Source organism: Triturus cristatus, chromosome 7 (genome assembly GCF_964204655.1).
Source record: "Triturus cristatus chromosome 7, aTriCri1.1, whole genome shotgun sequence".
Lineage (NCBI taxonomy): Eukaryota > Metazoa > Chordata > Amphibia > Caudata > Salamandridae > Triturus > Triturus cristatus.
In genome coordinates this window covers 785,144,314-785,158,292 of record NC_140590.1, presented here as the reverse complement: position 1 = coordinate 785,158,292, position 13,979 = coordinate 785,144,314, and the positions used below count along the sequence as shown (strand labels likewise).

Genomic DNA, 13,979 nt, shown 5'->3' with positions numbered 1-13,979 from the left:
TGTATCATGTCCCTCAAGAATATCAGAGTAATAGTGTTTTTGGAATTGGCAGAGATGGCTAGAAACATCTTTCTGGCAATATCAAAAAGTGCATGAAATGTCTCAGCAGGCAGACTGCGTTCAGGGACCTCTGCGCCAAGCTCGTAGAAGAACCTCTTCCAAAACGCATTACTATATTTGATTCCCCACATTGGCAAAGGAGAAATGCATTGGGATTCATCTTGCTAGAAGCATGAACGACCACGCCCTCGCAAGTCAGGTTATGGTGTCAAAAATGCCAGACCCCCAGCTACTGGGCAACTTGCTGGGGGAGTTGAACATGACTTAAACCAACTTGCAATCAAGGTTTGCATCAGGGCCTCATTACAAGGGGGTAAGGGTCCTGATGTAGTGTCAGTTTTGCTAACACTAGCACTTCTGCTGCTCTGTGTACTACAATGAAAGAGTTTAATCATTGGGGCGGGTGGGTAAGGGAGGGAGTGGTTGCTGAAGGTACAATGCGGTCTCAGGGGAAGTAAGTAGGCCAGTGTCATTCTATACATTTAAACATTGGCCAGCATCAGTTTAATAATGGGGAGGGAGAGGCCACAATTTGTCTGCTTTCTCATCACCTTGTCATGCATAACATTTTGGAGCCCATGAACGGCATCAGAATCTGATCTGAACAGAGACCTATCCTATGACAATACTGACAGGGCAGCACCTTGGTAATTTCATAGTGCGACATAGGCCTGGAATATACATAGACTGGCTCCGTCTCAGAAACGGGTTGGAGTCAGGTCTGATGTTGGAGCTGTTGGAAGTCAGGGCCAGTGCAAAGGTGGCTGGAACTTACAAAGCCCCTGGCGCTAGAGGTATGGGATGGTGCTGGCAGGGAGCAGCAAAATGGGGTCAGTTGGTGTTAGGGTTGAACTCCCTGACAAAATTCCAGCTGGGGGCTTCTGCAGCTCTGTCAGGCCCAAAGGTGGTTCAATGGGAGCCTGCACCTCCCTGAGAAGTTACAGCATGACCTCCTAATAGGGCTCAATCTACAGTGCAGTCAAAGACAGTCCAGGTTATTTGGGTTGCATAGGGACCAGCCTGACAACATGGCTTAGAGTTGGATGTGGGCAGCTGAGTGGGGGATTGGGTATGTGTACTGTGCAATGTCTTCCCAGGGGAGGACTGGCGAGATGGAGGATGAGTCCTGTTTCAACTTGCGCTTGAGGCAGGACATGTACCTCACCATTATCTTCGACTTAGCACAAGATGGCTACCTGGAACAAAACCAGGACTTTGACGGATCTGCTTTTGTGAGCATGACCTACCTCACTCTGTGTTCAGTGACGTATAGCTTCACTCCTGTCCCCTAATTGCCTTCATGTATTATGGAGCATTTTTTGCATGTCTCCAAGTGGTGCCCCGACTCTAAACACCACACGCAGATGTGTGGATCAGTGACTGGCATTTGCTTCTGGCAGTCACAGGGAGGTTAGAAGCCAATTATTTTAGAAGGGAGATGGGTGTGTTGGCAAGGGAGGGAGGGGTGGGGGAGACTGACGTTTAAACGGGCAGTTCCCTAGCACACTATCAGTGAAAACAGAAAAAAGATGGGGCAGAGCTCTGATCCTGTTTTTAAGGGCTCAGAAAGAAAGGAACTGATGTTATTGCACAGGTGTGCCACCTACATACAGCTCTGCACTGTTTATTCCGGAGGCTAAGCCAGATCGCCATGGAGTCAGATGCTGGCACCTGCCAACATGCAGGAGCCGTTGCTTTGAAAAATTGCTGACTGTTGCCCGAGACATTCAAAAGCTTAGCGATCTGCAGTTAGACAAATTCATCATAAATTATAGGGTAGATAAAAAAAAATTAAAAAGCCTTTTGCTAAGCCATCAGGACTAGCAGCCCGCTTATTTTGCACCGACAGCCAAGACACCATTAAACTGTACACTAAGGAATGTAAAAAAAAAAAGAAAAAACAAGGCAACAGGCCTTTTTTATCTACGCACCCAGGCCCCGAAAAAAAATCTCCGTATCCGCTAGGACCGCCCCAACACTGTTCCAATTTAGGAAAGAGTTGAAGACTCATCTCTTTAAAGAACATTACATAATACATGAACCTTTCACAACCCAGCTACATCCCCTATGACTTGTTAACTTTATGCTTGTCTATGACCCTGTACAGCACTCTGCTGCTTTTCGGCTAGCTTCGTGTTACAGAAATATAAAATTAATTTATACATAGGCAAGCACACAACCAACAGTGCCATGACGCTTGGCAAGGGTATAAATGACAACAATGCAGCCTAAGAAGGCAATCATAAACTGCCATGGTTTAAGAACTTTACAAAAGACAGTCAAGAAGGATAAATAGGAGAGGCCAAGGGAAAAGGACACGGACGTGTTTTCCCAGTATTAGGCCTTCAAGATAGACTTTGGGAGTGGCATTACCCAAATTGAGTATCATCTAAAAGATTGTGATGGTCAATGAAGTCGGAGAGTTGCCGGTTCATAGCTGACTCGAAGATTTTGGCCGGGAATGGTAGACAGGCGATAGGCCTATAACTGGCTGAATCAGTAGGATCCAGAGACGTTTTTTCAAAAGAGGTTTAATAACTGCCTCTTTCCAGACTTCCGGATAGACACCTGCTTGAAAGATGGAGTTACAGAGGTCCGTTAAGGGAGGTGCTATAACCTCAGTGAGAGTGTTCAATATCACGGAGGGGCAAGGGTCCAAAGGGGAGCCAGATTTAATAGAAGTGACCAACCTGCTAATGTGTTCAGTTGAAACCGGGAGAAAATTGGTGAACTTGGGCGAGTATGGAGGGGGATCAGGAGCAACAGAGCAAGCGGGGAGAGAGAATGATGAGTAGATCTTGGCGACCTTAGTAAAAAAGAAGGTGGCCAACGCATTGCACAGAACTTGAGAAGGTTCCGTCAGAGGGCCTGTAGGGGGGTTGGAGAGGGCATCAACTACCTGGTACAACTTTTTAGCTGAATTTTGAGCTGATTCAATTTGGGCGAGAAAAAAGATACTCTTGCACTTCACAATAGATTTTTTGTACAGTGCAAGGGCATCCTTATAGGTCTGCCTATCGACAGGGTTATAATGCCTTCTCCACCGCCTTTCCAGGTTCCTACAATGTTGGCGTTGTAAGCGAAGATCGTCCGTGAACCACGGGGCAGAAGGTGATGCCCTGTTCGAAGTAAAAGATTTGGCCGGGACCACATGGTTAACTGCATCAGAAATCCATTTCTGGTATCTGCTGGACGTTGCGCTGGGATTAAGAGAAACCTCGTACCGGGAGTCTATTAGAGTCTGGGAAGGAAATAGGTGATCGAAATTATTCCAGGCTCTAGAGCTGATGGAAATGCGGGGCATGGATTTGACGAGGTTGCGATTGTTAGCCTGGATGGTAAAAATAACCGCGGAATGATCTGACCATACCACAGGACTAACTAAGGAGAGAAAAAGCTTGGGGTTGTTGGTGAACAGCCCATCCAGCGTGTGTCCAGCTTGATGAGTGGGGGCGTTCACCAGTTGCGATAAGCCTGCCACTTGTAGGTCAGCTAGTAATTGGGAAGTGTCTTTATCCCCTAAGTCCTCTAAATGGAAATTAAAATCTCCTAAAATTGTGAAATCCGAGTGGTTTATAGATAATTCTACAAATTCTTCCAAAGCCAGAAGGAAGCGCGAGTGTGGGCCAGGGGGACGATATAACAAAATCCCTTTGAAGGACTGATTGTGGTTGAGTGAAATGGAAAAAAGGAACGCTTCGCAGTCAGGTCGACTTAAAGGGTCCGTTTTGACTCTTAGGTCTGCATTGTGAATTATGGCTAAGCCACCTCCTCTCCCCGTAGATTTGTCCTGTCTCACCACACAGAAACCCTCCGGGGTGGCCCATCTTTGTTAAAAGGAACCCGTGAAATTCTAGAAAGAGCCGGGTTGCAGTGATGAAGGTATACCACTGGCTTACGGCTAAGAAGCTGTGTTAGACAGGAGGTTTGCATGATCAAAGGGGGATGTCTTAAGTACTGAGATCAGGAAGGTGGCTACTATCAGAAGAAGGTCAACCCGTGATCTATGGGCAGAAAAAAGGCTTGCCTCAGACTTTAGTCATGCGTTCTCGCTTATTAGCCAATCAAGTAGGAAAACTGGTGCTAGATCAGACATCACTTACTCTGTTGTTGGATTATGGTGTTGAGAGATGGCTGAGCTGGTTTGCAGGGCTGCATACCGGGTACCAAATTATCCAAGCTAATGTTCACACTTGGGTCAGACCAGGTTGGTGGTAGGGTTTTGCCTTCATGCTTGCTCATCATCTCCATGCTTTGTGTAGATAGTGGGTTTGGTTTCTGAAGAGCGGTGTGGATATTCTGTAAAGGCTGTAAGAAAGCGTAGAACCATCAAATGAAATATCAATGAACTAGCTAACAGACAGAGGATTCAAAATTATTTCTATATCTAAAAGATGTTTTCTACACAAGCGAATTACTTATTCAGTTGCCCCACCAGAAAGCGTCATTTCGCATGCAGGATCTAGGTTTTGAAATGCTCATCAAGTCCATGGGTGAATAGACTCACTGGTAATCAGCAGAAAGACAGTTCCCAAACGTACGTAAACGTACGTAACTTTTTCTTCTGATCGATACTTCTACCTGCAGATTCTTCAAGTGTTGAATATATTACCAAAGGAATAGTTTCTTACCTGTAACTACAGTTCACTCGTTGGGGAATCTCCATTGAAGTCATAATCGTTTGAATCGTTCCATCCACATGCGGGAATCCCAGAGCACTTCTTTATAGAATATTTCCTTAGAGTAGACACTTAAGACCATAATGTGCAGCCTAGAAAACGCTGTTACATTGGAGAAATAGTTCAGATTGTACCTACAAAAGGGTTAAAATACCCCTGAATATGTACAAGTTTGAAGTTACATTTTATGAACTTGTTTAAATCTTTTCACAGTCCCTTTTCTGTAAAGGTTGAAGATGAAGGGCAGCAGGACAGTGTAGCCCCATAGGCTGCCATTATGTGAGTTTAAAACAGTGTGTGCGCCTTTAAGATTTGATTTTAATTTGTAAAGAGCAGCTAATGCCCTAGGGCGTCTTGGCGCTGCATGTGATGCAAGGAAAAGAGGATCAGATAAAGAGTCTACAGAGGGAAAGTTAAAAGTCAAGTTTTAAGAAGTATTCCTTAAGTACTCTGGCATTTGATTCCAGAGACATGATGTGACGTGAGAGAAACTTCAACCTTTGCAGGTGCGGAAAACGGACAGATTCTTAGCAGTGGCAGAACGTAGAGGTCTATTTGGGGTGTAACATGAAAATGTGTTCATCAGAGATTCAGGGCCTTGAAGATGCACTGCTTTGTGGGCAATACAGAGTGCTTTAAAGGAAACTCTTTATTTGACTTGCAACCAGAGAAGGTCTTTCCCCAGCTTTAGTCACAGGTTCAAACTTTTACTTTTTTTTCAGGACCCTAACTGCTGCATTTGCAGTCTAAGGAGCCTACTCCGAACACACTGCTGTGCTCCAACATGAAGGGTATTGCAATAATCTAGTTTTGATAATACCAATGAGGTAACCAATTTTTAATGTGAGTCTGATGGTAGAAAGGGAAGGATTTTCTTCAGAATTTTAAGTGTGTGAAAGCATGAGGATATGAGATAGTTGGTTTGGTCCCTAAAGGAAAGATTTGTATCAAAAAGTATTCTGAGTGGCTGATGTATACACCTATTACTCTGCCTTTTACTTACTCAACATAAATGAGTGGTGGTATAATACGCAGACGGAACCGGTTTGCAGTTGAGAGACGAGCAAAGGGTTCCCAGACTTTGTTAGACCTTCTCTATAGTCAGACAAATCTAGATCGCCTACCTTCAACGTGTAAAGCGGTAATTCAATTATGGCGACGCACAGTCAAGAGGATGGGCTAGAAAAGCGACTGAAGCATGCAATCCCACTCTATCACGGATTCTACCTTAGACAGGTCGCCACACTGCCAGGGTTCCGAGCACAAGACCTTATTGGACTCTCTACATTATGGGACATAATGAAAGGGACGGTACTCGAGTCCATTAAACAGCTACAAGCAGAATATTATCTCCACCGCAGTCAGTTTTATAGATTTTTACAGTTTAGACATGCACTGACACCGCACATCCAGTCCCTGACGGATCTGCCAGAGTTTCACCCAATCTAAGGGCATCTGTTGATGGGAGACCTGGGGCCCACAAAATTTGACAAACACTAATCGCACATAACCAAACTACACTTGGCACTCTACGAACGGCGTGGGAAGGGGACATTACAGATCTTACTGACCACAACTGGACAGAGGCCCTGGCAAGTCCTCGGGGTGCCACCACTGCAACACGGTACAGTTTAATCCAATTTAAATATGTGCACATAGCGTACTACTTGAGGTCCCGCCTCTGGCGTATGGATGTCATACCGTCCTCCACCTGTCTCAGATGCGAGGAGGAGGCAGGGACCTTCCTCCATACAGTATGGAGCTGCAGGGCACTTCAGCCATTTTGGCATAATGTAACCTCATGCCTAGAACAAGTCCTGTCTTGGGGGCTTGCCCTGGAACCCAAGTGGTTTCTCTTACACAGTCCAGATGGGATCGGGGGAAAGAGATACAAGCAACACCTCCTGTTCCTGGGGCTCACACTGGCCAAGCGGGACATAGCCGAGCATTGGAAGGGGACCCCACCACCATCGGTGGGTGGGTGGAAAGGTGCCATGGACAAATGCATGGGGATGAAAATAGTGTTTAGGGCGCGGGGCTGCCCAAAGAAGCATGAGGTCTAGTGCACTGGGCTGACAATAGGGGCATACATCTGCCCTCCGCACATCCCCTAGAATACCCCATTGAGCATTGCCACCCGAACACACTTGACAGATAGCCTCTGTGGAGTGGTGCATCCTGTGCCAAAGTTGTCTTATTAGTTTTCCATCATGCCTTTGTTTAGGTCTTGAAACATGGTTACTATTCTGTAATGTACTATAACTTGATGTATGTGATTACCCACCCTGGCAGAGTTGTACCACCAAAAACATCAATAAAGTCTGTTATTAAAAAATATATATATTCTGAGATTCCTAGTTTTAAACATTAGGAAAGGAAGTGAGGCAAGGCCTTCTGCCAACAAGACCTATTACAGAAAGAGGTGTCCCGCCCGAAAAAGACTCCGAGACCACCAGCATCCCATCATGCCTAGCAGGTGGCAGTTGCCTCAGTTCTTTTTGAAGGAATGAGTTAGTAATAGGTAATCCCAATAATATAGTCTGTTATGAATGGAATAGCACACATCCATCCCCTCCAAGGGCGGTGGATAACAGAGGAACCTTGAAGTGAGCAAATAAATATCTGAGGGAAGCTTGTCCTAATTGAGTCTGCTCGAGCATCTGAAGCCAAACAGTAAAGCTTGGTGAATGTGTGAACAGACCTCAATGTAGCCGCTTTACAGATCTCCGTTATAGGGACATCTCTCATCATAGCGGCAGTAGCTGCTTTGCCTCTAGTAGAATTGGCCTAAGGTCTAGCTGATAAGGTCTTGTTGGCTTTTTGATAGCATAAGAAAATGCAGGACACTATACATCGGGAGAGGGATTGTTTGGAAGTGGCTACACCTGTACGGGCTGGGCCATAATTTATAAACAATTGGTCCGATCAACGTATGTCATGAGTCTTGTCTAGATAAAACTTCAAGAAACGGCTCACATCCAGGGAATGAAGAGTTCTTTCAACTGCAGTTGAAGGGTGCTGAAAGAAAGTTGGCAATGAAATTGTCCGATTGACATGAAAGTCCGAAACCACCTTGGGGAGGAATTTAGAGTGAGTTCTCATAACTACCTTGCTAGAGTGGAAGACAGTGTAGGGCTTGTGAGAACATCAGAACTGAATTTCGCTACCCCTACAGGCTGATGTAATTGCTTCGTGGAAAGATGCTTTCCAGGAGAGATAATCTAGGGATGCCTTATGAAAAGGTTCAAAAGGGGCTTCCATGAGACGTGAAAGGAATATGTTAAGCTCACAGGGAGTAGAAGGATGCCAAATAGGAGGGAAACCCTTCTTTAGCCCTGATCACTGGGATTTAAAAAGAGGTTTGTGAAGGACATTTTCTGTAGGAAGTGAGTGCAGCCAAGCAGTGCTTAATTTGTAAAGTATTAAGTGCCAGGACTCTGACCAGGAGGTCACTGCAACTTGCACTACCCATCACCCACGTCATCGCTGCCAAAACAACTACTAACCATCTCTCTCGCATATAAATGCGACAGTTCAGATTATTCCATGTCCCCAATGCTAAAGGAATGGCTGGAGAGGCAGGTAATTAGCAATTTTAATGTGTATTGTATTCCTAAACAACCGTTGTTCTGCTCATCTCTAAATTAGATGAGCAGTGCCACTATGTGGTAACTGTTCTATGTATGGTGTTGACAATTAGGTGCCAGTGCTGAGCACCGGAAACCAATTAAGTGCCAGTGCTGAGCACCAGAAAGCAGCGACTCAAATTAAGCACTGCAGCCAAGTGGACCTGCATTGGAAGAGAATTTGAAGCCAGAATTTGCCAAATGAAGATGATATCTACCTGGCAAGTAGTAGGATCTATATTTTTAGAGGAACACCAAATGCAAAATCTCTTCCACTTGAAGGAATACACAGAACAGGTTGACGGCTGTATAGCCTCCTGGAGGATGTCCATGCAGTCCTGTGGCAAGTTCAAGTGCCCGTACTGCACTAGCTCAGGGGCCAAATTCAAGGAGGAGAGATTGGGGTGAACCATCTGGCCTTCAAACTTTGGTAACAGGTCTGGTTGGCATGGCAGCTTGAGATGTGGACGCTGTGACCGGTGAAGGCGGTCTGTAAACCACCATTGATGTGCCACTCCAGGGCTATCGGGATGAGTCAGGCTCTCAAGTGGGACAGCTTGAGGAGGACTGTCGGGATCAGAGGGATTGGTGGAAAGGTGTAAAGAAAATAGCCACAGGGCATTCCTTATAATCCCTGGTAGGAGGTACCTTGAGGCAAAGTCTTGGCATTTTTAGTTTTCTGCAGTGGCGAACAAGTCGATGTGCTGAGAGCCCCACAGCTGGAAGATATCTTGCACGACGTCACTGTGAAGGACCCATTCACGATTTTCTTGCTGAATGCTGCTGAAGGCGTCTGCCTGCATATTTTGCACACCTGGGAGGCGAGTTGCTGTGATACGCAGGTTTCTGGTTATGAGCCATTTCCAAATTGCTTGGGCTTCGTGGGACAAAGGTCTGGACCCCCTTGCCCTCCACCTCCCTTGTTGAGGTAATATATTGTGGTCGTATTGTTTGTCTTAACAGGCAGGGACTGGGTTTTGAATGATGGGTGAAACATTTTCAGCACAAGGTGGACTGCCTGGAGCTCGAGGAGATTGATGTGATGTGTCGCCTTCTTCGGAGACCATGAATCTTGAATTTGGAGATGATACATGTGGGCTACCCACCTCAGTAACAATGCATCTGTCACTATGGCTTGAGAGGGAGCCTGTTGGTGGAAAGGCATCCCGTGAAGGAGATTGATCATAGAGCAGCACCATGTCAGATTGCTTCACATGAGGGGGTGGGGGGAGGGGGAGAGAAGGATCTTGTGTTCCCACTGTTCTTTGAAACATTCCAGCAGGGGACACATGTGGAGCTGTGCATTTGGTGTGCGGAAAATACATGAGGCCATGGAGCCAAGGAGGGATGACACTGTCCTCACCGTGGGATAAGAGGCTTTCATTAGAGAGTGACACTTCCGACGGATCGATGAAAGTCTCTCCTCCGAAGGACACTTGCCTGCCGTGTGTCGATGGCAGCCCTTAGGTATTGCAGAGTCTGAACCCGGGTGGAGATTGACTTGCTGTGGCTGATGTGAAGACTCAACCATTGAAGGACATTGCATGTCCAGTTTAAATTACGCTGGGCTTCCTGTGAAGTTGATGCCTTGATTAGCCAATCTTCTAGATGGGGATAGAGAAAGATTTAGTGCCTCCTGAGATGAACAGCAACTACTGCCATGCACTCAGAGGATGTTCTGGAAGCTGCCTTGAGGCCAAGTGGAAGGACCTGGTATTGATAGTCAGGGCTCGAAAAATCATAAAAAATGCACTAGACCTGCAGGTCTAGTAACCTACAAAATCTCCTCGACCCAACTGAAATGCACTTGACCTCTAATCTGAAAGCTGAGCAAATGTGACAAGTTAACAAGTTTTAAAAGCATTTTTATTGCTCATTTACTTTGTGAGCAATAAAGATGCCTTTAAATCTTGCTATCTTGTCACATTTCCCCTGTTTTCAGAGGCAGAGGTCAAGTGTCAGTTTGTATTCCTACTCGCCAGTAAGGGCGAGTAGGACCTAAAAATAGCTCGTCCTGAATTAATCTGACCCGCAAATGCGAGCGGTCGAGTGAATTTTTCCAGCCCTGATAGTGGTCCTGCACCACTATAAACCTCAAGAACCTGTGATGTTTCTTGAAGAGGGGCACATGAAAATACGCGTCTTGGAGATCTATGGAACAGAGCCAATCCCCCTGGTGTAGTTGGGGATAGATCTGATGTAATGCCTGCATTCAAAACTTTTCTCGCCCAATTCATTTGGAGGCTACGGTTAAGTCGGGAATGGGTCTGAATTTGTCTTTTTTTCTCTCCACCATTAAGTATCTGGAGTACATGCTTGTACACTTGTTTGTGGTGGGACACCCTCCACTGCGCGCTTCTATAGCAAAATGATGACTACCTCCCGAAGTATGTACAGATGATGGCTGGATGGTTTTGGTGGTATGGTCAGGGGAGGACAGAGATTTGAACAATAGTCAGAACCCAGGAATCCTTTGTTTTTTTTGTCACTCTGCCAGAAAAAATGAGATGCTTCTCCCTACTGGAGTGGGTAACGGAAGAGGGGGTAGGGAAGATTCAAGGTTTGGTGCCAGTTGTGGGTTTACCGCCTTAGGAAGCTGTTGGGAAGAACACCCTCTAGATTGCCGTTGATGCTCTTGCTGGTATGCCACGGTGACATACCAGCTGTTGTTGATATGTCACTGTGGCATTGTTACGTCTGCTGGCGTCTCTGGTATCAATGAGGGGTTTGAGCCCTATGAGGGTGAAACCAATGTCGGTAAGGCGTGAAGAAATGCCTTTGTTCTTTTGGTCTTTCTAGTCCAACAGCCTTAAGAGTCTCAATTTCAGACTTCATGCGAGCCATCTCATCGTCAGTGTGGCTGGCTAAGAGTAGACCCAAAAAACAGGAAGATTCAAAATCCTTTGCTGAGACTCTAGTTTTAGAAACGCAAGGCAGAGCCAGGAATGCCTTAAGGCAATGCCATAACAATATTCATGTGCTATTAACAGGGAGAAGTCTGCTGCGGCGCTAATGACTTGGTTGAACATCATGAGTTATTCATTAACAATCTCCAGGAAGTCTTCCCTTCTGTCCCTGGGAAGGTCGTCTGCAAATTGATGGATATAGTCCCAGAGGCCTCTATCATATCTACCCAGGAGGACAATAGCACTGGCCGCTTTCACAGTGGTTGCAGCAGTGAAACAAACTTTGCGACCCACAGAGTCCAACGTTTTGCTCTCCCTATCAGGAGGAATTGGAGAAGTAGGGGTAGAAGCAGGATGCTTCTTGGCCGCCAGAATGACCAAGGGGTAAAGAGGTGGATCTGATCTGAAGAAAAGAGGATCTTGCTCAGGAGGTCTGCATGTTTTCTGTAGCTTCAAAGGAGCTGTTTCGGTTAAAACTGGGGTCAGAAACAGTTCAATTGCTGGTTCTAAAAGACCTGGAACCAATGGAAGCAGAAGTCTTGAAGCCGACCGCTGATGTAGTCTCATATATAACAGATGTGATAAGTATGGGGAGAGACAAATCTGAACATTACATTTTGCAGCATCTCTCACCAGAACCTCCTGGAATGGGGTGATGTCATCCACCGGAGAGATGAGAAGCAGTGGAGAACTGGTCAGCATCAGCGAATATTGTCCAGCTGATGTAAAATGAATACGGTGTGTCTCTTAATTGATGTCTGGATGTTGTACGTGTCCTGTACCGTGAACTATGCCTGCAATGGTGAGTGTCTGGAGGAAGATGAATGCCTTGAATGATGCCTGTGATGATGTGACCAATGGCACGTTCTGGAGCGCAATCTAAGCCTTGGTGGTGCTACAGGCGGAGGCACTGGCACTGGAGCAGTCGGCGCCGGAGGTGGAGTTGGTGGTGAAGGAGGAAGCAGAGGAGGGGGAGGTGGAGAATCAGTACAATCGGAGAAGAGAGAGAGTAGTACCTTAAGTACTCCGAATTAGGTGACAAAGACTTGCATCTTTTTCCTCCTCTTTTTTTGTGTCCTCAACGTCTAGATGAATTTTGATGTCAACCTTCTCCTCGACTGTGATCTCCTCTGAGGCCTCGATGACGCATCGCTTCTCAGCATGCATGAGGTCCATCTTGCCTTTGATCTGCACCTTATTCACGATGCCGATCCACTCCTGAATGTCGAGCAAGTCTGTTCCGTACCCGATTTCTATGTCAACCGGCAAATATGCAGTTTTCTGGCTGGCACCCTCTTTTTGGACCTTCCAGATCACTCAGAGGCAGATTTAAGAGCCCTGGTAGAGGACTGATCCTCTCTTCGCTCCGAGGTCTAACCTTGAGACTGGACTTGGACCATTCATCGGTCCCAATAAAGCAAATTTTGTTTCTCTCCCTCAGGGTGCGATTACAAAACGTCTTGCAGTGTTAGCACTTCTCTGGAACATGAGTAGATGGAAGGAGTATGCAGACGTCAGGATCTGATCTTTCACCTCCCACATGCAGGGCACTTATCAAACAGAGAATGCATAACTATTGACAAAATGCCTTAAACTTCTATCAGAAAAGGCTTAAAACAGTGAGAGGATGATGAAAAGAAGTCAAGTGAACCAAAGAAAACAAAATTCCACAAATCAATTTTGAAGAAAACCAGCCTAAAAGGCCAAGCTCAATGCTTCAAGAGCCTGTCACCAGGTGCCGGAAAAAATAACGGAGGCAACTGGGACCTGCTAGGCGTGATGGGATACTGGTGGTTTCTGAGTCCCTGAAGGCACAGGCATGGTTTAAACTCACATAATGGCAGCCTATGAGGCTACACTGTCTTGCTGTCCATCTTCTAATTTTACAAAAAAGGGTTTGTGAAAGAGATTTAAGTTGTTTTATAAACTTTTCACTTCAAATCTATAATAATTCAGGGGTCTTTTAACCCTTTTTATAAGTATAATCTTTAGTATTTCTCCAATGGAGCCTGTTTTTTAGGCTGCGCATTATGTTCTAAGTGTTTCTGTATGCCTTCCGGAAGAAACGCGAAGAATGTCTACACTTAAGAAGATATTCTATGGAAAAGTGTTCCTGGGATTCCTGCACATGGGTGGAACTATTAAGACACGTAGGACTATCAATGGAGATCCCCTAAGAGAGAACAGTACATCCCTAGGTGGTGGGTCTGAAGGAATTGACAAGGGAGGAAATCTTGGAGAAGTGAAATTGCAAAATGGCCATTCCTTCTTACCAGAGTCCAGACAATGTTTGCAAAGGTGTGAAGGGAAATTCTTATGGCCCCTGGCAGATTTCAATTGTGGGAACAGCTCTTGTCAGAGCTGAAATGGAAGATTTTGTCCGGGTGGAATGCTATTTGATTCTCTCAAGGGGCTCACTTTAGCAAGAACATCGCATATTTAAAAAAATATCCTTGTGGACGATGCGGCCTATGTATCTGACAAAGAATTGGTTGTCAGACCTGATCTGTTTGGTACAGTTGTTGTAGAAACTGACTGCCCTTTTGGGGTCCAACAAATGTAGTCTCTCCCTCTTTTGGATGGGATTGTGTGGAAATAAAAAGGAAGGGAAGGGCAAGAAGATGATGGACTGCCCCAGATGGAAATGGGTCTCCACCTGTAGAAGGAAAGCTGCTTTAGTCTAAAGGACCGATTGCTCAGGAAGAAGC

The 13,979-nt window shown here is 45.7% G+C and overlaps 1 protein-coding gene across 2 annotated transcripts in view; it reads right to left on the bottom strand.

The window, feature by feature from the left end:
- CLINT1 (clathrin interactor 1) overlaps positions 1 to 13,979 on the bottom strand; it is a 565,784-nt gene that overhangs the window by 62,083 nt on the left and 489,722 nt on the right. For both annotated transcript variants that reach the window (XM_085617596.1, XM_085617597.1), the window contains exon 11: positions 4,164 to 4,368. In XM_085617596.1, coding sequence (XP_085473722.1) covers positions 4,164 to 4,368 — 205 coding nt within the window. The remainder of the gene's footprint in view (positions 1 to 4,163; positions 4,369 to 13,979) is intronic.